The sequence below is a fragment of the Schistocerca nitens genome, chromosome 9 (assembly GCF_023898315.1).
Source record: "Schistocerca nitens isolate TAMUIC-IGC-003100 chromosome 9, iqSchNite1.1, whole genome shotgun sequence".
NCBI classification, from domain to species: Eukaryota; Metazoa; Arthropoda; class Insecta; order Orthoptera; family Acrididae; genus Schistocerca; species Schistocerca nitens.
Window position 1 is genome coordinate 145,592,701 of NC_064622.1, and position 26,835 is coordinate 145,619,535.

General features: G+C 41.8%; 1 protein-coding gene across 1 annotated transcript in view; it reads left to right on the forward strand.

Moving 5' to 3' along the window:
- LOC126204411 (lysosome membrane protein 2-like) overlaps positions 1-26,835 on the forward strand; it is a 263,267-nt gene that overhangs the window by 206,406 nt on the left and 30,026 nt on the right. The window contains exons 6-8 of the mRNA XM_049938788.1: positions 15,062-15,310; positions 22,943-23,093; positions 23,266-23,384. Coding sequence (XP_049794745.1) covers positions 15,062-15,310; positions 22,943-23,093; positions 23,266-23,384 — 519 coding nt within the window. The remainder of the gene's footprint in view (positions 1-15,061; positions 15,311-22,942; positions 23,094-23,265; positions 23,385-26,835) is intronic.

A 26,835-nucleotide genomic window follows, 5' to 3' on the forward strand; every position in this document is an offset into this window, starting at 1 on the left:
AAATGAGACTCCACGAGAAGTGTCTGACTACGAAACGGACTCACGAAAAATTAATGTGTGCTTGGGATTACATAAACATGGTGAGATGGTCCATTTTTCACAGAGTCTACAGTGACAGCACACACCTATGTCAACATGTTGGCCAAGTACGCAGTTTCACAAACTCCTCCCGAAGTCAATTTCCAGCATGGTGGTACCCTCCACTACCCCCTCCTCCTCCCTCTACCCTCCACTACACCCTCCCCCTGCTCTTACCCTCCAATACCCCTCCCCCTCCCCTACCCTCCACTAGCCCCTACCCTGCCCCTACCCTCCACTGCCCCCTCCCCCTGCCCCCTACCCTCCACTACCCCCTCCCTCTCAACCCCCACCCTACACACACACCACAGGTCAACAATCTGCATTCTCCTTCTCACCATCCTGTCACTCGAATATTAACTTTCAAATAAAAAAAAATCACTCCGTCGTCAGGCCACGAGTGGCCTATCTGGACCATCCGACCGCCGTGTCATCCTCAGTGGAGGATGCGGATAGGAGTGGCGTGGGGTCAGTACACCGCTCTCCCGGTCGTTATGATGGTTTTCTTGACTGAAGCCGCTACTATTCGGTCGAGTAGCTCCTCAATTGGCATCACGAGGCTGAGTGCACCCTGAAAAATGGCAACAGTGCATGGCAGCCTGGATGGCCACCCATCCAAGTGCCGACCACGCCCGACAACGCTTAGCTTTGGTGATCTCATGGGAACCAGAGTAGCCACTGTGGCAAGCCCGTTACAACTTTGTAATAGATGTATTATTTTTTAATGTTTTACTTGAATGTAATTATATTTAATATTAATGTGACCAACGCCTATGTTCGACGTCTACGTACAATAACCACTGATAGACGACATGGGGCGGATCTAGCTGTGGAGGGTCTATAAAGGGTATTGGGGAAAACAGTACCGTCGTTGTCGTAATGCGGAAGCGGAGGGATCTATCTAACGTCGAAAAGGCCACGATCATTGGCTTTCAGATCAAGATTGAAAGCGTTTCCGAAACCGCTAAGTTTGTAAACAGTTCACCTGCCACCATGGTTAAAGTATACCGTGCATGTCAAAATGGCACTATCCGAAATCGGTGTCGAGGCAACACTTGTACACCACGGGCCATAGATGACAGGGATGAATGACAGCTGCGGAGATGTGTACGGGCGGCTGTTGAGGGACTGACTGCCCAGATGAATCAAGGGGTTACCAGCAGTGTCTCCTCAACGAACGTTCGGCGAACGCTGCTGCATGGGGCCTCCGCCGCAGGCGCCTTGTTCGTCCACCCATGCTGACTGCTGTTTGTCGGCGACGAAGGCTGGAATTTGCGTGCCAGAACCCAAACTCGACGGCCACTGGCCTTTTGAGATTAATCACGTTTCACGTTGCATCTAACAGGTGGCCGTTGGCGTGTACACTTCTGAAAGCAAACACCTTGCAACAATTGTCGGAAGGGTCCAGGCCGGAGGAGGACACCTTATGGTTGCCTGGGTGACCTCATCTTCCTGGAAGGCACAATAGATCGACATAAGTATGCACCTATATTTGGGAACCATGTCCATTCTACATGCAGTGTGTTTTTCCTCGGCTTGATGGCACCTACGAGCAAGGGAATGTAACGTGTCAAGCAGCAGTGTATGTGCAGCGTTCAAAGAAAGCCACGATGAGTTTATTGTACTCCCCTGGCCATCAAACTTTTCAGATTTAAACCCAACCGAAAATCTGTGGAGGCACCTCAGTCAGGGTGTTCGCGTCATTATCCTCAACCGAGAAACCTTACAGCTTGCCACGGCACAGAAGTCAGCATGGCTCCAAACCCTGACAGTTCCTTCCAGAACCTCACAGACTCTCTTCCTGCACGTCTCGCAGTAGTGCACGCTGCAAAAACTAATTATCCAGGCTTCTGACAGGTTGTCACTTGAATGTGAATGTACAGTGTATAATGAATAAAACAATAAAGGAAAAAAATACTTACATAGACTCCCTAGATCTATACTTTTTGCAACTTAAACTACTACTGCAGTACGTAAGAGCAAAAGGAACGTCACTATTTCAAATTGTGCACACTCTGGAACTGCAATCCCACGACATTCAGCTTGCAACTACAGCTGCCGCAGTAGAAGATTCTTTTCGTTGCCTGCAGTAGATTTATAACTGATCTGAAAATATTATTTTCAAATGTTGATGGTGTTAGGACAGCAACCAGCCACAAATTTACTTTGAGTTCCTTTATTCAAAGGAAACCGTTACCGGTTTCGAATCGTTGCGATTCATCATCAGACGGTTTACACGCTTTCTTTCTACATTTGGTGTGTTTTTATAGATTAATTGTCCTAAAATATAAATAAAACATAATTACAAACACGCCACACACAGATGGTTGCGTTGCAGATTTTCGTTGCATGTGACTTACGTGAAACGTCGGTTTCGAGTGTTTGTTTCCATAACGTTCATCCAATCGATGTAAATGCATTCACGTTTCACGTAAGTCACATGCAACGAAAATCTGCAACGCAACCATCTGTGTGTGGCGTGTTTGTAATTATGTTTTATTTATATTTTAGGACAATTAATCTATAAAAACACACCAAATGTAGAAAGAAAGCGTGTAAACCGTCTGATGATGAATCGCAACGGTTCGAAACCGGTAACGGTTTCCTTTGAATAAAGGAACTCAAAGTAAATTTGTGGCTGGTTGCTGTCCTAACACCATCAACATTTGTCTTCAAAAACAGCCACGGTCTCCAACATGTCATCATATGACAAAATTGCATATTATTTTCAAGATCAATCGTCAAATAAGAGCACTGAATGTCATCGTTGCCACACTATTTCGAAATCCTGCAACAGGGTGAAGTTCACCCAAAGCAGCGATTTTGAAAAGGGCTGTGAAATCATATCACGCTCTCAGTTGTAAAAGTAATGTAGTTCCTGCTTTATCTTTAAACTAAAATGTTTTTTCTGGGCATAATATTGTAATTTGTCGATCTACGACAACATTGTCATTGCAACAGTACCAACATGTAGATGTAGTGTTTGCCCCACCTCCCTTCCTACTATTTTCTACATTTTAGTAAAACAATAGCCAAACCTGCTCCTGTTCGTTCAGCGCATTAGCCGGCCGCTATGAAGGAGTCGTTCTAGACGCTTCAGTCTGGAACCACCCTGCTACTGCGGTCGCAGGTTCGAATCCTGCGTCGGGCATGGATGTGTGTGATGTCCTTAGGTTAGTTAGGTTTAAGTAATTCTAAGTCTAGGGAACTGATGACCTCAGATGTTAAGTCCCATAGTGCTCAGAGATATTTGAACCATTTTCAGCACATTTTCCGGTGCCCACAGTTTCTGATTACTCACGTAATAAATAAATACCCTTGTGACCCGAACAGATTTTCAACCCTCCGTTATACGGTTCGAAACTGTCGTAATAGTGTTTTTTTCTGATTGGTGGAGACCTGCAGCCTGCACAGTATTCGAATTTGACAGCTGGTATACACGCGTTTGGGGCTAGTTTTCTACAATATTATGCAAGTTGCGTGGGTTTCACAGGTCAGTGTATTTCGAGTAACTGAATGCATATTTATTATTCAGTAACATTTGTACTATATATTTGTGACAACTATATTTACAACAGAGTTTTTTATGTTAGTGAACCTGGTTTTTGCACGTTTGAATAAAATTTCGGTACTGGACGAGTGTATGAGAACAGTTTTATTGATTTTGAGTTGCACAGTGAATTTAATTTTATTCTTTTGACTAGAATGCAGCACGTGGAGCTAATCAATGTAACGTAACGAGATTAGATCACCACTTGAGTATACAGTCATTTACACTATTTAAATTTAAGTTGCTTTGCAAGTTGGATTGTTATTACATGAGTTAGATACTGTCACGGTCTAAACTATCTAATCGAACGTATCAGGTAGTGGTAAGCTCCTATGGGACCAAACTGCTGACGTCCCTAGAGCTACACACAACTTAATCTAACTTAAACTAACTTACGCTAAGGGCAACACACACCCATGCCCGAGGGAGGACTCCAACCTCCGGGCGAACGTATCAGGACAATTATTAGCGGAACATTGATAAGAGGCATGGCAACCCTTTAGCCCTGACGGCGTAAACTCAGTGGCGACACTTCCAGTAAAGTGTCCTAATACCTGTGGATCATCAGCGAATTATTCTTTCTCAAGAGCCCAAACCAGAGAAGGCAGTGATGTCGGACGCTGGGGTCTGGAGCGAGGTCAACGTTCTGATTCATCCCAAAGATGATTGACTGCCTACAAGCCGGAACTTTGGGCAAGCTTGTCCCTTTCAGTAATGTTATTGCTCTCAAACCATTGGCTCATAGATGCTGCTTTGACAGGGCGCACTGTCATGCTAATGCAAACAGTCATCGCCTCTGGACAGTTTCTCTGCTATATGCAGAACACAATATTAAAGCAAACAGTCATCGCCTCTGAACAGTTTCTCTGCTATATGCAGAACACAATGTTAAAGCAAACAGTCATCGCCTCTGAACAGTTTCTCTGCTATAATCAGAACACAATGTTAAAGCAGTCATCGCCTCTGAACAGTTTCTCTGCTATATGCAGAACACAATGTTGTGGTTTGTGGGGGGCTCAACTGCGCGGTCATCAGCGCCCGTACAAAGTCCCACTTTTTATTACACAATCCAATCTGGCCACTGTCATGAATAATGATGATAACGAAATGATGAGTAAAACACTAGCATCCAGTCCCTGAGCGGAGAAAAATCCCCAACCGGGCCGGGAATCGAAACCGGGACCCCGTGATCCTCAGGCAGCAGCGCTAGCCACTAGACCAGGAGCTGCGGACTACACAATGTTGTGAAATGTGTTCCTATCCGAAAACTGAACTCCGTCCCAACAGGCCTTGGCAGGCCCAGCGGTACCGACCGGTTGCCGTGTCATCCTCAGTCCACGGCGTCACTGCGGATATGGAGGGGCATGTGATCAGCACACTGCTCTCCAGCCGTATGTCAGTTTACGAGACCGGAGCCGCTACTTCTCAATCAAGTAGCTCCTCTGTTTGCCTCACAAGGCCTGAGTGCACCCCGCTTGCCAACAGCACTCGGCAGACCGGATAGTCACCCATCCAAGTGCTAGGCCAGCCCGACAGCGCTTAACTTCGGTGATCTGACAGGAACAGCTCTTACCACTGTGGCAAGGCCGTTGGCATTCCTTCCGCATTTAGCGTTTTCTTAAGTTCAATACGAGGGCTACACCCTAACCACGAATAACACTAACATACCTTAATATCACCTCCTCCGTACTTAAGTGGTGGCACTAAACACGATGGCAGATAGCTTAGCGTTCTCCAGGCATTCACCACGCCCAAACAAACCTATCAGATTGCCACATGGTATAGCGTGATTCATAACTCCAAATCACTTGTTTCCAGTCACCCACTGTCCAGTGGCGTGACTCTTTGCAGTTATGTCTCTAGCTTCACATAGCACTGACTTCAGAAATGTGTGCTTTGTGAGGAGCTCCTCGACCATTCTACCCCATTCTTTTTCATTCCCTACACGCAGCCGTTCTTCTAAACAGACTGCTCGAACTCAGTACGTCTGCATCTGCACTGAAGTGACTCTTCATGGCCCCACGTTGGGCGCCAAATAGGTGGCTCTTCGAGAGGAGTATATTTGTTTATTTTTTTTGCATTTTTTCTCATCTGTTCGGAGTCTAAAAGCAAGCGTGAATATAATTGTGTGATCCAATATGCAAAATTTGTTAAATGATTTTTGCTTGAAATCTGACATTCAAAGAGATTTAAATAACACTATGATTTTTGACTTTTGAATTATTTAACTATTTTAGAAAACTATTTCAAAATTGGTTTTACTTTTCCATAACTCACAACTGAGCAGTAAAATCATCAAACATAATGGACTGACTTATTCCTAGAATATTACTTGAGAATGAAAATATAACAGTATTATAATTAGCCTCGGATTATTTGTATTTTAAGAGCATGGACTCAAATATTGTAATTATTGTGGACCCACACAACACTCGAAGAACACTCCTCTTACCATCATATTCAGGCTGTGGTAGTCGAATCCTGGGTCTGGACGTAAGGTGAAAAGTAAAATCTTAAAACTAATGTGGCTCTTCGCTGCGGCTCATTGCTGTGAAAAAAATGTTTGTTAAATTTGTAAATAATAGATTTCAGCTATCAGCAGATCTAGATTCCAGCTAGAAAATAGCCATTCTCAAAGCGCTATCATTTTTTATCAATGCATGTAATGCATGTTGGTCGGGCTTCATCCACAGTTCATTGAATGACCAACAGGCATTACATGCATTGATCAAAAATGATAGTGCATTGAGAATGGCTAGTTTCTAGCTGAAATATAGATCTGCCAATAAAATTTAAAAACGACAACTGATAGCTGAAATCTATTATTTACAAGTCAATACAACAGTCGCTGAGTGCAACAGCCTTCTGAATGGAAGGTAACCTGATGTTTGTTAAATGTTAAAGCGGGCGATATATGCGCTTCCGCTATGATTTCGCCGTTTAGGTCGACGCGTAACGGCGTCCGTTGAAGCTGCGGCCACTAAAATCGTGCAGCTGTAAACGTCATGAGAAAAATTAATTCAATGCAAGGAACATGACAGAGGGCTCACTGTACATCGAAATAACTCACATATAAACTTTAACGTACTATATTAACAAGGTTAACAGCATAAATGGTACAAGATGTCTGCTTCATGTTACTAGAAACAAGCGAAGAGAAAGAGAATTTTTTTTTTTCCTTTATTGAATTTCAATTCCCCCTGAAGGGGGCGGGCTGGCAGCAGCTTAGTATGCCGCTCTTCAGCCTACAGACTTTGTTAGAAAGATGAAGAGAATAAATAATAAAAACAGGCGATAAAATCGGAGACTTAAAGAGTAACATGGCGAAAAGAAATCGTGGAACTTAAAACAAAGAACAGAGGGATGATGACGCTAAGAAAATACATACAAAGCAGACAGGTTCAAATGGCTCTGAGCACTATGGGACTCAACATCTTAGGTCATAAGTCCCCTAGAACTTAGAACTACTTAAACCTAACTAACCTAAGGACATCACACACACCCATGTCCGAGGCAGGATTCGAACCTGCGACCGTAGCAGTCCCGTGGTTCTGGACTGCAGCGCCAGAACCGCTAGACCACCGCGGTCGGCTAGCAGACAGGTAAAACAATAGACAGACAATAAAAAAAACACGGCGACAGTCTGGTTTCTGTTCGCAAAAGACATAAAATTCACACCCAGCGACAGCATGGTTTCTGTTCGCAACAAGAGAAAGACGAACAACACTGAACAGTCACTGGAACACTGCACTAAAAAGTTGGCAAATGTGACATACCACAGCCGAGAGCAGGTGGGGGGAAACTGGACAGATGATGGGAAAATAAAAAAGGGGGGGAGCCGGGAAAGGAGCTGATGGAGGATGAGGACCCATAAGAGGGGTGGGGGACGCTGGGCAGACGCGACAGGGAGTGGGGTAGGCAGAGGAGGGGAATACAAAAGGACTCGGGGGGGGGAGAAGGGAGGTAGGGAGAGGTTTAGTGGGGAGAAAACAGGACGGAAGGGGGCAAGAGGGAGCCCAGGGAAAGGACAGAGGAAAGGAGGGGGAGTGAGGATCAGAGATGATAGGAGGAATAAATGGAGGGAGAGAGGGCATCATCCGGGAGGGGGGGTTGATGGAAGCCACCTTGGGAAAGGAGATGTAGGGTGTAGAGATGGAGGGTAGGGGGGACACAACGGTGAAGACGTGGCAGGGGGCGGGGATGAGAGAGGAGAGGAGCAACCAGGGGGTGAGGGGGTTCAAGACGGCGGGACGTGTAGTGGATGCGGATATGTTCGAGGAATAGGAGCAGATGGGGGAAAGGAATGAGATCATAGAGGATCCGCGTGGGGGACGGGAGGCGTATACGGAAGGTGAGGCGGAGTGCATGATGCTCAAGGATCTGGAGGGACTTATAGAATGTGGGGGGGGGGGGGGGGCAGATATCCAGGCAGGACTGGCATAACAGAGGATGGGACGGATTAAGGATTTGTAGGTGTGGAGGATGGTAAAGGGGTGCAAACCCCATGTCCGTCCAGAGAGGAGTTTGAGGAGTCGGAGGCGGTTGTGGGCTTTGGATTGGATGGAACGGAGATGAGGGATCCAGGTGAGGTGACGGTCAATGGTGAGGCCAAGGTAGGTGAGGGTGGGGGTGAGGCGGGCAGGACGGGCGCAGACAGTAAGGGAGATATCCAGGAGCCGGAAGGAGCGAGTGGTACGACCTACGATGATTGCCGGGGTCTTGGAAGGGTTGAGTTTCAGGAGCCACTGGTTACATCATGCAGCAAAAAGGTCAAGGTGATTCTGGAGAAGGCGTTGGGACCGTTGGAGGGTAGGAGCGAGGGCAAGGAATGCGGTGTCATCAGCATATTGCAAGAGATGTACTGGAGGGGGGGGGGGGGGGTTGGGGCATATCTGCCGTGTACAGGAGGTAGAGGAGAGGGGAGAGGACAGAGCCCTGGGGCACACCTGCAGAGGGGTAGAAGGTGTGGGAATTGGCATTATGGATGATAACATAGGAGGGGCGGTGGGAGAGGAAGGAGGCCACCAGACAGATGTAGTTGATAGGAAGGGTGTAGGTTTGGAGTTTAAACAGGAGACCGGGATGCCAGACACGGTCGTAGGCCTTTTCGAGGTCAAGGGAGACAAAAATGGCGGAGCGACGGGAGTTAAGCTGGAGGGAGAGGAGATGAGTGAGGCGGAGGAGTTGGTCATCAGCAGAGAAGGAAGGTCGAAAGCCACATTGGGTGTTTGGGAGGTGGTGGTTTTGGCGGAGGTGGTGATGGATGTGCCGGGTAAGGATGGATTCCAAGAGAAAGAGAAGAACAATCTCCCTTATTAATAGCATGGAAGTTATTACGTTTAAAGAGCTTACTCCTTGATACTAAGATTAAATTTAATATTTACTATAAAAGGGGAAAGTTTTATGAAAGCCTATGCCGTCAGTGAAACACATAAGGTTCGTGTACTCTTATTTCATCGCGAGATACACTTCTCGTTCCAAGTTTTTTGTTTTGTTTTAAATGTCTTTACGACACAACTGTCGCTGGGATGGCACATGCCGTAAATGTTCGGCGGTCGCTGTTCGTCAGTACGCGAGATCTGCAGGGCCTTGGTTTAGCTGTCTGTGTTGCTTCACGACTCCACAGTCGACCTGGGGAGCTTTAGGGGGTCTGAAATGCCCCTGATGGATTTGTTACTCAGGTGACTTGCAATGCCTCACCCATATTCGGAGTCACATAGCTCTCCTGATCGACCCGTTTTGTTGTTACCGCTTTTCTTCTGACACAACCTGCATTTATAATAGCATATCCGCCTCTCGAGACATTCGACTTCTATCTCACAATTTCTGGCCATTCTATCGCCCTCACCCCCACCCTTAAGTACCTTGGCATCAACCTTGACCGTCGCCTCTCCTGGACCACCCATCTCCGGACTATCCAAGCCAAGGCATGCTCCCGACTCTGTCTCCTCAAGCTCCCTTCTGACCACACATGGGGTCTCGACCCCAACACCATCCTCCACACCTATAAATCCCTTATCCGCCCTATCCTCTACTATGCTCATCCCGCCTGGATCTCCGCCCCTCCTACTTTTTACAAATCCCTTCAAAGCCTAGAACGCCATGCGATCCGCCTCACCTATCGCATCCGTCTCCCCTCCCCCACGTGGTTCCTATATGATCTTATTCCGTTCCCGCACCTCCTTCTTTTCCTTGTGAACGGATACGGATCCTCTACACCTCCCGCAAACTTGATCCCCCTCACCTGCTTGTCTCTCCCATCCTCTCCCACCCCCGTCCATTGCTGTGCCTGCATTCCCACATCCCACTTGCTCTCCATCTCTCTACTCTCCATACCCTCGCCCAAGGTGGCTTCCACCAACTCCCCCTCCCTGATGATACCCTCATCCCCTCCATCTACCCCTCCTACCAACTTTTATCCTCATCTACCGCACCCTATATTTTTTCCCGAGGGAATCCTCTCTCCCTTCTCTCCCTCCTCCCTTCCTCCTCCCCCCGGGCTTCCCCTACCCCCCTACCTTCTTTCCTCCCCCTCCCATCTCCTCTGCCACTGGCATCTACATACTCCCCTCTCCCTCATCCCCCCTTTATCCCCATTTGGCAGGTCCCCAGACTCGTACACGTATAGTGAACTTTCGCGCGCCGGAGATCATCGCCTAGTGTTTGTGTGTACTGTCATGTTCCTGCTCAAGTGTTCCAGTCTTTAATCGTTTGTGCTCCAACGTTCGCGTGTGTCATCTGCCATCTCTTTGCGTGTCCACGTGTCTGAACATTTTTATTTTGGGCTCGGCACCCGTGAACGGCTCTGTATGTTTTAATTTTGTATGTCTACATTTGTATATCCACCATGTCTGTTCTGCGATTGTCTTCTTTTGTATCATTACTTTTATCTGTGGCCGAAGAGCAGCGTAATATGCCGCTGCTGGCCTACGTGTATCAGGTGTGAAATTAACAATAAAGAAAAAAAAAACTCATGACATTCTCTCCCCCCCCCGTTTTTGCCTTCCGCATCCTTTTTTCCCTCGTCCGTCCAGGTTCTCCCGCCCCCTCGCCCCAACTGTTTTAGGTTGTGTGTGTTATCTTCGTCTCCTTCGTCTCTAATCTCTGATGCAATGTTTGAGTGTTCAGTGTTGTGTGCCCCCTTTTTAAAGTGTTGCGAATAGAAACCATACTGTCACTGTGTTTTTTAATTGTGTCTGTGTACTTACTGTATGTCTGCATTAGCACCGTCAACCCCGTGTTTTTTCTATTTTAACTTCCGAAACTTTCCGCCATTTTACTGTTTTTAACAAAATCACCGTTTTATCGCCTTTAAATATTGTTTTTCATGTTCCCATTATGATTTTTAACTCTTCTATTGGCTGTAGAGCAACGTATTAAGCTGCTGTCAGCCCCCCCCCCCCCTCCTGGGAAATTCTACAAAGGAAAAAAATCTCGTGACATTAGTTTCACCTTCGATAGGGGTATCCTATTTTTTTTTAAATCAGGTTGTGTATATTATAGAGAGTAATATCACCTGTAAAATTTAAAAAAACTCACACAACCCTCCAAAAGTAAAGTTCGTGCACCGAAACATTCACTAGAAACTGATTACCTGCTGCCATCCTGAAACACACCATCGTTTTGATTCAAAATCGCGTCAGCTCCTTTATAGCTCACATTGCAGTGCCACGACAGCTGTTGCCATAAGCGCTAGTTTAGAAAAAGCTGCAGTGGCGTGCAAACTTAAGGACAAAAGTATCTTCCACACGATGTGTCACTGCCCACTATCGTAGCTTGATGCAGCTTAAAACATACATAGAAAGAACTGCTACAGTATTATACAGGAGGTAAATGAACGAAATAGGCAATCAGAGGAACAGAAGTGTTACGCAATGAAATGAACAGAAGTGACACTTTTAATCAGTGAGAAAAATTACACTGGAGACTCTGTAATTCGTGGTGATTGCATTACAAAAAGTTGGACACGGTCCTTAATAGGGTTTGCAATTACCACAGGCGGCAATGTATGCTCTGCAATGGACTCCCACGCCGGCCACAAGCTTGGTAAGAAGTTCTCGTGGTAGGTAGAGCGCACTGTTCCTCCACCAGCACGGTTTACAGCTGCTGGCTGGACTTTGAGGCATGTGGACGTGCTCCTGAACAGATCTCACACGTGCTCGATGGAATTTAAGTCGGAGGAACAGGAAGGACAGTCAATTTGCCGAACAGTCTCTCGTTTCAGAAGCTCCTTCACCTGCACTCTTCGATACGTCGCACATTGTCAGCCATCAAAATGAAGTCATGGACGAATGCACCCCCGAAAAGACGCACATGGGGAAGGAGCCATAATAACACTGTCAAATGATTGTCCCATATTGAAAGATTTGGAGGCCAGAACTCCAATGCAACATTGTGCCTTTCCATAACACCCAGATCACCAAGCAATCATGTTCCTTTATGTAGTAGTAGTAGTAGTAGCAGTAGTAGTAGCTTTATTCATCCGTAGATCTCTTTTTATAAAGATATAGGACATGTCAAAGTATTTACAAATTTAGATCAATCTAAAATAAGCTAATTCGTACACACATATGTTCACAGACTTCTAGTTAGAAACAATCATTAGGTTTACTCCTGGTAAACAATACTTTTTTTACAAATAACTTATTAATTAATGTAATGCCACATTGTTCACTCATATCTCACTATCAGTCACTGCACACACTATACACACATTGTTTCATAACACTTCACTCACCACACACACACACACACACACACACACACACACACACACACACACACACACACACACTGGTGATGTCTGGGCCATTTTCTGCACCGAAACTTCCCATTTTCTATCCTGAAAAACTGAGTCAGCATCCCTCCATAATGAGTGAGATGTTGAGCTCAGAAAGAGGAAGACGTGTTAGTATTGTGCTATGCATAACTTGGAGGTAAGTATGTCTAGAAAGGAAAAAAAAGAAGGAAAAGAAACAAAGAGAAGGTGTTATGTGGAATGTTGGAAATTTTATAATCACTATTATTATTATTTATTTGTATAACATTTTTTATCAAACCCCTACTCTGTTTTAGCTAATTAATCCTTCATTGTATAAAATTATCGCATAACAGGTACTTTTTAGCTGCCTTTTTAAATAAGTATATTTTGGCAATTTCTTTAATCTCTTTTGGTAGTTTATCATGCAGTTTTATTCCTTGGTAGAAAATACTGCTTTGATTTTTATGTTTATTTTTTCTTGGTAAATGTAAGTTGAGTGTATCTCTTGTTTCATGGGCATGGACAGAGCTGTTTGTGCAGCAATTACCAATGTTATTTTTGATGTGTACAACTGACTGGTAAATGTATTCACATGGAGCAGTTAAAATCCCCAGTGTTTTGAACAGATCTTTACAATGAACTCGACTAGTATTTTTGGTTATTTTTCTTATGGCTCTTTTCAGGAGTTTGAAAATTGTGTTAATATTTTGTGCATTTGTTACCCAAAAAAGAATTGTGTAGCTAAGAATTTAGTGTACACATGAATAATATGTAACTGAAAGACACGGCATGTTACACATTGATGATAGGATTCTAAGGGCATAACATGCTGGTGACATTCTGTTTGCAAGTACCTTTGTGTGTTCACACCACTTCAACTGAGAATCAATATTCATTCCTAGAAATATTGCATTTGTTACACAGTCTATAGAGGTGCCATCCACATTTAATTTAACATTGTCATTTTTCCTCTTCAAACTGAAATTCATGGCATTAGTTTTCTTTGTGTTAAATGTCACTTTATTACTTATTGACAAATCATGAACTTCCTTGAGAGTTTCATTTGCTTTCTCGGCAAGGAGTTCTCTTGTTTTCTCAGTGACAATATTGCTGTAATCAGCAAAGAGGATTTTTTCACCGTGAGTAACACTACTGGGAAAGTCATTGATGTGTATCAGCAACAGTATTGGTCCTAATATGGTAACTTGCAGAACCCCTATATTAATGTATTTTGGTTCTGATAAGTGCATTAAGCACTCTCATTTGGCAAGAGCTGGAAATTCATAATGCACCCAAGAACAATGTCAAACATGATCGTTTTGGTGGTCTCATGCTGTGCGGAAGCATAATGTTGCATACACGTACTGACCTGCAAATCTTTGAATATGGTACACTCACTGGGCAACATCATATGACACTGTACTATTTCCCCACATACACTTTTCAGTGGTGCATTCGGCCCTGACTTCATTTAGTGTTCCACATGCTAATCAGTAAAAACGGAACTCTTATAGGATCACTTTGTTGTCCACCTCTGAGACTGACAAAAACTATTTTTCTCAGTACCGGGTAGCCATATCAGGTTCAAATTTATTCACATACTAAGGTCTATGGTCCGTTGCAGGGTAAAAACTTCAAGCTTCTAAGTCAATGTAATTTAAAGATATGGCCATTTAATTCACTTATTTTACACTCACAAAGTCACTCATCAAAATCGGTGGAGTACTTCCCGTTGACTTACAATCATGATATTCAGCAAGAAGCAAGGTTTTGCAGTACAAGCAAAAAAAATCACAAAATGTCTAATCTGTTATTATATTACACGACAAAGATTTTTTTGTTATTTGTTACCCGACCATATCTTATTCTTCTGTTAGGACTCCTCGTTTCTCTGGAATGGGTAACAGGCAAAAACCATCGAGATTCTCGATTCTGGGGTGGATGAACTATCTACATAAATAACTAAGTTTATACGGAACCCTCGGTGTGCGAACCTACCCCACATATCCAGATATTTATGGATGACAATTCGCAACCACGTCGAACCGAGAAGATGGAGGAGCTCTTTGAACGAGAGGATATTTGATGAAAGGGCTGGCCTTCTGATCCGATTAAGAACGTGAGGGATTCGTTGGGGAGACGCATGGCAGTACATCCATATGCACCAATGACTACTAAACAGTTGTCAGCCATGTTGGCAGCAGAGTGGAAATCTCTACCACGAGAACTCCTTACCAAACTCATGACCATCATGGGAGCATGTTGGCACATTGCAGAGCATGCGTTGCCTTCGGTGGTGATCATAAACCCTATTAAGAACCATGTCACACCTTTTGTAATGTCCGGGCACCATCATGAATTGCAGTGACTTCAGTGTAGTTACTGTTTTTGAGTAAAATTCTCAATACTGGGCGCCTCATTGTGTATTTCTTTCAGTTACCTTCTGTGCCAAACTCTAGCAGTTCTTTTTGTGCATCGTCCAATTTTCGTCGAATGTATTTTCCAATACAATCTGCTCTTCAATACTTCCCGACTTTCCCTTACACTGAAGACTGGCAGCAGTTGTTGCGACTTGACATCTGAAGGGCAAACACTGCCTGCTGTAAATACGCGCTACATCCAGATACATGGGCTTCTGCCGGACCTTTCAACATAGCTTCATCGTTTTGCAGAAGAACGGCGTGGATCAGCGACGGCTACGCATCGGCACGGGCGTTGGGGACCCGAACAAGCTGGGCGTCTTCACCAGCATTGACGGGCACTCCTCACTGGGCAAGTGGAGCACGGCAGATTGCAACAGCATCCAGGGCACCGACGGCTCCATCTTCCCACCCTCTGCTGTATCAACACGCGCCACACTGCACCTCTTCCAACATGCCCTCTGCAGACGCATCCCGCTCGAGTTCAGGCACCATTCGCAGGTACTCCGACCTCTTCTTCACTACACTCTACTGTCAAAATTCTTCTTCCAACATCATCCATAAAGTTTCTTTCCGAGCTCTTCCCACTTCTCTACATCCTTTACTAGTTGTATTTTTTGGCACTGATGCCAATGATGGAAGTAGAAAATATAAAAAGTAGCACATGAAGTAGACAAAAGGTAATACATATGCTTAAAATTGAGTTAAGAGAAATTGGAAAATTACTAAGCAGCAATGGCTAGAGCATAAATGTAAGACTTTAGAAGTACGCATAAATAGGTGCAAGAAACATGCCAACTATAAAAAAATTAAAGAGACTTTTGTGAAAAAGAGAAACATATGTATGAATATCAAGAGCACAGATGACAAACCAGTAAGAGAGAGTGTTCTCCCTGGGGAATAGTGCATTAGGAACACTCTGTATTTCCTGGTCAGTGCTTCAATCTAGTGATCGATTTTAGAATCACATGAGAGAATACACACTAGAGCCGAACATAAACAATTCCCAGCAGTTTCTAATGTTTTTGTTGTTGTTGTGTTTTGTGCAGCATTCGTAAATGCTGTGCGATCTAAATTTTTAATTGTTGAATAGTACACTGAAGAGCCAAAGAAACTGGTCTACTTGCCTAATATCGTGTAAAAGCCCAGCAAACATGCAGAGGTGCTGCAACACAACGTGGCATGGACTCGGTTAGTGTCTGAAGTAGTGCTGGAGGGAACTGACACCATGAATCCTGCAGGGCTGTCCATAAATTTGTAAGAGTACAATGGGGTGGAGATCTCTTCTGAACAGCACTTTGCAAGGCATCCCAGATAAGCTCAATAATGTTTACATCTGGGGTGTTTGATGGCCAGCGGAAGTGTTTAAACTTAGAAGAGTGTTTCTGAAGCCACTCTGTAGCAATTCTGGATGCATGGGGAGTCGCGTTGTCCTGAAGCAATTGCCCAAGTCTGTCAGAATGCACAATTGACATGGATGGATGCAAGTGATCAGACAGGATGCTTACGTGTCTGTTACAACAATATATTTACTTTTGTGCGTTAACATACAGCTATAATCAGTGGTGGAAATATACTTGCAGAGAAAAGAACATAATGATACATATATTGTATTTTAGGCCAATAGACATAACTAGTTATTATAGTGGTTTTGAATACTTTTACTCGTCAGGGCTAAATGGCTATTGGAAATATAATTGTTTTTGGATAGCTCAACATTAATTTCCTAAGGGACCGAAGTTTATCATGCATTTACCAGTAGAATAAGGTGCGGTGAAATTATTTCGCCGTATGCAACTTCCGTCCGATTTCGGCGAAACAATTTGTGACTGTGAACCATCAAAATTTTCAGAAACATAAAAGAAAATTAAATACGTATGGTCATGAAATAGTGAGCCCTAGGTTCTATACTAAATAATTAGTCCATACACAAGTTCCATTTAACTTTGAATTTATGCCTGTCGATATATAACGAACTTATATCTTATAACATTTCCAGATACACGTCGCACAATGTAGCTTCTCACATGAATCTACTGCTACACAGTATGGCACTTTCACATTACACTAAAATAATATTTTTTAAACAATAATAATATGGTGGCAAGATATGCGTGTCAGACATAAATTACGAGAGTCAGAAGAATGAGTAACTGTTCATCGAGAATATCTCTTACATCAAAAGAATGTGTAAAAAATGTTCTTTTGTCCGCCTTTCGCACAGCGGCTTTCAAAGCCAGTGGCTCACTGTATCTTTGACGGTACTTCCACAATAAACACGTCACATCACAGGACGTTATTTGCGAACTGTAGCTGTTGCCGAGCGACTGCTCGGTTAGTGAATGATTTAAAATGGTAGGGCAATCACATAATGTTACGGTGTCGCCTGTCAGCATTGTATCTACACATATCAGGTGTCCCCTGTCATTTCAACCACACACGACCCACGCTATTACAGAGCATTGAATAGTCCTCAGCTGACATGCACAGTGTACTAATTCATGAGGTTGTCTCCATACCCATACACGTCCATCCACTCGATATAATTTGAAACGAAATTATTCCGACCATACAACATGTTTCCAGTCATCAACAGCTCAGTGTTGGTGTTGACGAGCCCAGACGCTTTGTGTCCTGCAGTCATCAAGGGTACATGAGTGTGCCTTCAGCTCTGAAATCCCATATCAATGGTGTTCTGTTGACTGGTTCACAAGCTGACACTTGTTGATAGCCCAGCACTGAAATCTGATGCAATTTTCGGACGGGTTGCATTTCTGCCACGTTGAACGATCCTCTTCAGTCATTGTTGGTCCCTACTTGCAGGATCTTTTCCCGGCCACAGTGATGCTGGAGATTTGATGTGTTGCTGGATTCCTGATATTACATACTCATGATATTGTCATACAGGAATGTCCCCATTTCATCACTATATTTGACATGCTGTGTCCAATCACTCGTGCGCTGACTTTAACACCTCATTCAAACTCACTTAAATCTTGAATACCTGCCATTGTAGCAGCAGTAACCAATTTAACAACTGCGCCAGACACTTGTTGTCTTATATAGGCACTGCCGATCGCAGGGTATTCTGCATGTATACATATCTCTGTATTTCAATACACATGCCTATACCAGTTTCTTTGGTGCTTCAGTGTATATTAAAGCTATTTTGAGGATATTGTTAATTCTTCAGTTGCAGAATTGTATGGCGAGTAGAATTCTGTATATCTTTAAAATTAGTTACTAACATGTGAGCAATTAAGCCACCTTAACGATCGTCTTAAACAATGAAGCGCCAAAGAAACTTGTACAGGTCTGTGTATTCAAGTACAGAGATATGCCAACAGGCAGAATATGGCACTGCAGTTGGCAACTCCTATATAAGACAACAAGTGCCTGGTGCAGCTGTTAAATAGTTTACTGCTGCTACAATGGCAGGTTATCAAGATTTGAGTGAGTTTGAACTTCGTGTTATAGTTGGCACACAAGCAACGAATGAGGGTTTTCCTGTATGAGCATTTCATGAATGTACCGTGAATATCAGGAATCTGGTAAAACATCAGATTTCCGACATCAGTGCAGCTGCAAAAAGATCCTGCAAAAATGAGATCAATGACGACTGAAGAGAATCGTTCCACATGACAGAAGGACAACACTTCCACAGATTGCCACAGATTTTAATGCCGGGCCAACAAGTGTCAGTTTGGAACCATTCAATGAAACATCAGTGATATGGGCTTCTGGAGCTGAAGGCCCACTCGTGCACCATTTATGACTGCAAAACACATAGATTTATGCCTCACCTGGGCCTGTCAACACCAACATTGGACTGTTGATGACTGGAGGCATGTTGCCTGGTTGGACGAGTCTTGATTCAAATTGTATTGAACCGATGAACACGTATGGGTATGGAGACAACCTCATGAATCCATGGACGCTGTATGTCAGCAGGATAACTTTCAAGCTGGTGGAGGCTATGTAATGGTGTGGGGCATGTGCACTTGGAGTGAAGTGAGACCCCTGATATGTGTAGATACACTGCTGACAGGTGACACACACGTAAGCATCCTGTCTGATCACTTGCATCTAATCATGTCCATTGTGCACTCTGACAGACTTGGGAAACTGCACCAGGACAATACGACTCCTCACAAGTCCAGAATTGCTACAGAGTGGCTACAGGAACACTCTTCTGAATTTAAACATTTCCGCTGCCCACCAAACTCCCCAGACATAAACATTATTGAGCGTATCTGGGATGCCTTGCAATGTGCTGTTCAGATGAGATCTCCAACCCCTTGTATTCTTACAGATTTATGGACAGCCCTCGAGGATTCATGGTGTCATTTCCCTACAGCACTACTTCAGACATTAGTTGAGTCCATGTCATGTCATGTTGTGGCACTTCTGTGTGCCCATGGGGGCCCTACATGCTATTGGGCAGATGTACCAATTTCTTTAGCTCTTCAGTGTACCTTGAGCAGAAGTTCACCTCACCGTTGAACACATGATATTTTGCAAATGACCTAGGTTCCTTCATGTACAAATAGTTTTTTCTGCCTTGAAAATGGAAATTGGCGTTAGTTGCAAATAACTTCTTTTTCAAAATGTTTTTAACTTGTAATTGTTTTTGATAACCCATGTTTCTAAAATGATTTAATGTATCAGAGTGATAACATAACACATAGATTATTATATACAGCACTGACATGATTTTCTTGATAGCAATGCCTCTGAATTTGAATAGCACACTTGTTTCTAGATGCATGACCATTTTCTACTTTAGAACAGTTTTTCACGTTTGAAATAATTTTACTGCTCCAGAGCATGTTTCTGTAATTTCAGAAAAAGGCTGCAGAACACACATAAAGTGAATGCCATCATTTTAAAATGGAATAAGGAAATATACTGAACTTATATTACAGGGATATTTAGAGGCAGAAGTCTGAAAAGTGTAGCATTTTGTTATTCAAAGCAAGGAAACAAGATAGCTGGATTTGTCCCTGAGTCTCCCAAATTGCTAGCACTGCTTTAAAATTTATTATATGACAAAACAAAAAGAACTTTACTTAGACATGCTGCAGCTGCTAAATTTCCTCACTCACTGTGGGGAATACGGCCACAACTTTTTCTGACAGAATAGCATAGTACCATATTTCTCTTTAGAAACTTAAACTGTACTTAATAAACGGTGCAATCAATGGTAGATTGGTGCCTAGCGAAGCTACTGCAAAGTTGTTATGATCCCAGTTTCATTGTTCATGAAGATAAATGTTATATAGAGACTAACAGTAATGACTGTCTATTCAAGAAAATTTATGAATATATTTGCCTTATGTTTCAAAGGCTTTTGATAGCAGGAGATGTACATTTTCTATACTTAAATTTATGTTTCAATCCAGTCATTCTTTGCTGAATGTAGGCAATCCATTAACTGCAGATAATTATTGGGCTGGAACCTATGTTTCCAATTTCATATAGATCAGGTGCTTTTCTTCTTTTTTTTTTCCCCCTTGACAAGTCAGATTCAACATCAGAGTAAAAATTTCTTGTGGTTATTCATTTTTTTAAACTGTTCACATCACTTTCCATCACTGAATTGCACAGACTGCTTCCACATGAGAACCTTCACCATTCAGGTCAGTCAACCACTCACTATTTTACAAGTCCCATCAAAACTCTTGATGTCAAGTCAAAGATATCTTTTATATAAAAAGAAAATACAATGCAAGGATTTATTTGAGTTAATATAAAATAACACCTGTTGCTTTTAAGATTTTTGTGCATTTGTTACAATAACTGGATATTAAGAAAATTAATTTTGCAAATGAAATAACTATTGTTAAATCTCCCCATTCTGTAATATAATTGAAAATTTAAATAACAACTTTACCAATCATTGGTATATTTAATGTTATAGGACAGGATCATATACATAATTTATTATTTATTGATAACAATATATATAATAATTATAGTTGATAATTTATTCCAAAAGTGAATCTGCAATGATATATTTGAATTTTTACACATAAAAATGAGAAATGAAACTTACTAATTTCATGCCACAACATTAAATGAAGAGACCAATATCTGATGAAATGAATCCCCATACCTTGAACATATTGCAAAGTTCAGTTCTTATGTGATTGCCTTTATTGTTCTGGGACCATACAAAAATGGTAGTCTATGATTTAAATTGCTTCCATAAACGAGTGGCAGAAGTGCTTGCTATAATCATACAAATGGAAAACTGCAAAATGTGGACATAAACACAACAACTTTTAGCAGTTTATTACCCCACAAACAGTTCTCATGTAGAAATCTGTAGCAAAAGTTATGATATTCTCTACACATTCTCCAAAAGTATTCACAAAAATAAACATAAACAATACTAAGTTATTACTGCACTGAATATCATGATTTTTTTAGAAAAATCCTCTAGATGTGTTTAGGCAATGTAACCAGTGAATCATCTAGATTGTGGATGTCCTAGAAGAACTCAGTTTTCGGGTGCCTTTAGATGCAGACACAATGCAACTCATACCTCAGGACAGAGTAACAGGGCTATTGCTTCTCACACTACACATTAACAGCTTAACTGAACATTGTAGCGACATTCTGAAGTACTTCCTACATGAAAAGATTGTCAAACAAGACAAGCTGCCTCAGTTAATCTAGTTGGAAACCCAGAGGAATCAGTGAAGTTTGTTATCACTAAAAGTATTAGAACATGCTAAAATTTCCAATGTTCCTTGGGTAAAAATTTATTTAGCAATGAACAAAAGCAGAAACAACCATAAAATATTTAAATGTGATCGCCTAACCTGAATTTCATGTACTTCAAACGATATCTCAGAATACTACTGAAAGCATTTCCAAATGGACATGCTAAATTCCTCTCTTCTTAAACCAAGAGTTCAAGTTTTGAAAACAAACTTATTATTCAACGAAAAATGTGATTCTTTAGAGGCATGCAGTTCCCTCATTTTGAAAAACTAAATAACATGTTTAGTGTCTTCTCCCGCCTTCCTGCAGACTGAAAATAAGAAAGCATTACATACTTGACATTGTACAATACCTGCTGCCATAGATATGCGAAAAAGACAGGAAAATCCTCAGCAGAATGTGTTATTAATAATTTTATATGATTTTTATATCTAATACTTTTCTCTTCACTTAGTCTATACCATTCTTCAGTTTCTAATAACTTCCCCCCAGTTTTAGCTGTTTCACATAAATCAAATAACTACGAACATAAAATGTTTTAAAAGGCAAATGGATGCTATAATTTATGAGAAATGGTCAAAGAGATTGTTCAAGAGTGGCAAAGAAGAACGATGTCTTGTGATTAGCTGCAAAAAGCAACCATGGAGGTTATAGACTTAAGGCAGTCTAATATTTTGTGGCACTGTCTGATTTCTTTGTGCTCTTCCTTCTTCAAGTATTATACTCGGCGACAATGTTAGTGGCCTCAGCCTGCAAAGCTAACAAGCAATTCTGCATTGTAAATCTGGCAGAAAGTACATAGACAGAAACTACATTACATTCCTGCACCTTCACAATGTTGTGGACCGGCTTGTCTGATTTTACTTCATGTTTGAAAAATGAATATACTTCAAAAATAAGGTTCATATTTTTTAAACATTTCATGCCTTCTAAGTGCTTCAGCCATTATGAGAACACTCACAGAACACACAAAATATTACAGAAAAGAGTCAGTTGTAGCTTTGCACACATAAAACATGACAGGATGCTCAAAGATGATGGAAGTTTACACAGTATGGAACATGGAAATATGTTGAGCACTGATTGGCTAGCTGCATTGCTGTCTGCTGTGCATCCCTAGCCAAGGGGTCATGAACACTGTTGCAGACTGTAGTAGCCTACTACATGCAATCACTGAGTAATATACTGTACAATTCATCACAACTTACATCAATTAAGTTTTGACTTCCTAGCTTCATAAAAGAAATGAAACTTACAGAATAAACTGTTTGAACTCTAGCATCACGGAAATAATCTGGGTATTAATGCTACAACAGAACTGAGACTCCCAAGTTTTATCTTTATTTTATTTTATTTTTTAGAAGTGTCCATTTAAAAAATATTCTTTTTTATATTTGTTCCAAGGTGGCTGGTAACATTCCAACACTCCGCTTCCAATTTCCAAGAAATGTGTTTGATTCAGCATATCGAAATCCAGAGAATGCTTGCTTCTGTCATCCAGATGCTGATTTTTGTACTCCATCAGGAGTATTTAATACTTCAGGATGTACTTTTGGTAAGAACATTACACTACATTTTTTGCAGTAAGCTTCATAGCAAATCACCCTTTCATAATAAGTGTTTAATTTAAAGCTTGACAATAAGGAATTACACCAGTATTTATCACTAGATGCATTATGTGAAATGAAGAGTAAACTATAAATCAACTTTAATTGAAAATGTTTCAGGTGCACCTATCTTCTTATCATTCCCCCATTTTTACCTAGGGGATCCAAGCCTAATAAATGCCGTGGATGGTCTAACACCTAATGAGACACTGCACGACTCATATGTTGATATATATCCAGTAAGTTTTAATGTTTTATAAGCCTCAAAATGTAAAGAACTCTAGTATTTTAAATAACACAGAGCATTTTCCATTCAAAAATTATTTGTTCCTAAATACAAAGGTGGTCATTATGTAAATACAATATCATACTTGTACACTGCTAACAGAGGTATTAAGTTCAGTAGTAATATACTAAATTTTTATTGCTGACGATATGCATCATGTATATATGGTTCTCGGGCGAGACGTCGGATGTCATAGTGAAAACTCCACAATATTTCGTCCGCGCAACTGGCCGACATCTTCAGGTGCGCACCTGAAGATGTCGGCCAGTTGCGCGGATGAAATATTGTGGAGTTTTCACTATGACATCCGACGTCTCGCCCGAGAACCATATATACAATATGTCCGTCGGGAAAGCCTCAAGCAACACAGATATGCATCATGTTTATGTGTCAGCTTCCTCTCCACTTTACACAAAATTCACACATTTAGAATCACTTATGTAATCACTATAATGCCAAACTAAGTTGTTATGTAACATAATTGGATAGATAAAAAAAGTCTACTCACCAAAGAGTGCCAGGAGATAGCACGTATAAAAATGCAAGCTTTTGGAGCCTGTGACTCCTTCTTATGACAGAAGAGTTGAAGGGAAACAAAGAGGAATAAAAGAAAAGGACTGTCAAGGTTTAGGAAATGGGGGGCATTATGGAAAAGTAAAGTAACCCAGAATCTGGGCCAGGGGAGACTTACTGGATGTGATAAGATCCGATCCAGTAAGCCTCCTCTGACACAGGGTCCCAAAGATTCTGTAATTTGCCAAACGAAAGCATTGGTACGTTGATAGAGACAATAATATTGATAGAGACAATAATATTGTCTCTATCAATGTATCAATGCTTTCGTTTGGTAAGTTACAGGATCTTATATATATAATAGAGGGAAACATTCCACGTGGGAAAAATATATCTAAAAACAAAGATGATGTGACTTACCGAACGAAAGTGCTGGCAGGTCGATAGAAAAACAAACATACACACGAAATTCAAGCTTTCGCAACAAACGGTTGCTTCATCAGGAAAGAGGGAAGGAGAGGGAAAGATGAAAGGATGTGGGTCTTAAGGGAGAGGGTAAGGAGTCATCCCAATCCCGGGAGCGGAAAGACTTACCTTAGGGGGAAAAAAGGTCAGGTATACACTCGCACACACACACACACATACATGTGTATGTTTGTGTTTCTATCGACCTGCCAGCACTTTCGTTCGATATATATATATATATATATATATATATATATATATATATATATATATATATATATATAAAGAAAGATGATGAGACTTACCAAACAAAAGCGCTGGCAGGTCGATAGACACACAAACAAACACAAATATACACACAAAATTCAAGCTTTCGCAACAAACTGTTGCCTCATCAGGAAAGAGGGAAGGAGAGGGAAAGACGAAAGGATGTGGGTTTTAAGGGAGAGGGTAAGGAGTCATTCCAATCCCGGGAGCGGAAAGACTTACCTTAGGGGGAAAAAAGGACAGGTATACACTCGCACACACACACATATCCATCCACACATACAGACACAAGCAGTGCTGCTTGTGTCTGTATGTGTGGATGGATATGTGTGTGTGTGCGAGTGTATACCTGTCCTTTTTTCCCCCTAAGGTAAGTCTTTCCGCTCCCGGGATTGGAATGACTCCTTACCCTCTCCCTTAAAACCCACATCCTTTTGTCTTTCCCTCTCCTTCCCTCTTTCCTGATGAGGCAACAGTTTGTTGCGAAAGCTTGAATTTTGTGTGTATATTTGTGTTTGTTTGTGTGTCTATCGACCTGCCAGCGCTTTTGTTTGGTAAGTCTCATCATCTTTCTTTTTAGATATATATTTTTTCCACGTGGAATGTTTCCCTCTGTTATATATATATATATATATATATATATATATATATATATATATATATATATATATATATATATATATATATATATATACACAGGGGAACATACCTAAAAACAAAGATGATGTGACTTACCAAACGAAAGCGATGGCAGGTCGATAGACACACAAACAAACACAAACATACACACAAAATTCTAGCTTTCGAAACCAACGGTTGCTTCGTTAGGAAAGAGGGAAGGAGAGGGAAAGACGAAAGGACGTGGGTTTTATGGGAGAGGGTAAGGAGTCATTCCAATCCCGGGAGCGGAAAGACTTACCTTAGGGGGAAAAAACGACGGGTATACACTTGCACACACGCACATATCCATCCACACATATACAGACACAAGCAGACATATTCAAAGACCTTTGAATGTAAATAAAACTTAATGGGGCCGTTGTGGGGGTGTTGTGAGGGTGACATGGTATTAGAAGGTGGAAAGTGTAACATGTGGCTGAAATGAAAATGAAAATAAAAATATATGGGGAGAGATAAAGGTGAACTAGAAAGTAACTGGAGATCTGGTGTGAAAAAAGGCGAAAAAGTGTTGGTTACAGCTGCGCTATGTTGATCCCGTGGTGAACTTGGGTTGGTAGACAACGATGTGCACAAAGGTTAGGTGGTTGTGTTGCCACCAAAACACGTTAAAGGGTGGAGAAATTAGAGAAAATTTCGAAAAAACTGCGTGTAAATGTATTAAAAGGACTGGTTTTGTGGTGGCAGATTATGAAAATAAGGCTAATAATTGTCTGACGAAGAAATAATGACGTTAAAAGCTGTGGGAAGTGGCTAAAAAGTATCAGTGATGTGGGAAAAACGGAAATGGAAATAAAGCGAAAGTTATTAGAACTGGCCGAAATGGTTGTTTAATAGATGAAAGGAACTGTTTGTGAACTAGAAACGATGGATTTTATAGCAGCGGTAGTGTTGAAGGCGGAAAAATTTTTTTTTTGTTTTTTTTTTTTTTTTTTGCTTATGGTTTGGCAGTGGATTACGTATTATTGAGTATATATAGGTGGGATAAAATTGTATAGCAGACAACGGTAAATAGGAGAAGGTGAATACAAAGTGAAACTACTGTCAAAAACAGAAAGAGAAAATAAGACCACAGAAAAGATTTCGAAATGCAACAGTGACTATAACAAACGTAATTGTTGGGTTCAAATTAATGATATGAATATAATAGAGGGAAACATTCCACGTGGGAAAAATATATCTAAAAACAAAGATGATGTGACTTACCAAACGAAAGCGCTGGCAGCTCGATAGACACACAAACATACACACAAAATTCTAGCTTCCGCAACCAACGGTTGCTTCGTCAGGAAAGAGGGAAGGAGAGGGAAAGACGAAAGGATGTAGGTTTTAAGGGAGAGGGTAAGGAGTCATTCCAATCCCGGGAGTGGGAAGACTTACCTTAGGGGGAAAAAAGGACGGATATACACTCGCACACACACACACATACCCATCCACACATATACAGACACAAGCAGACATATTCAAAGGCAAAGAGTTTG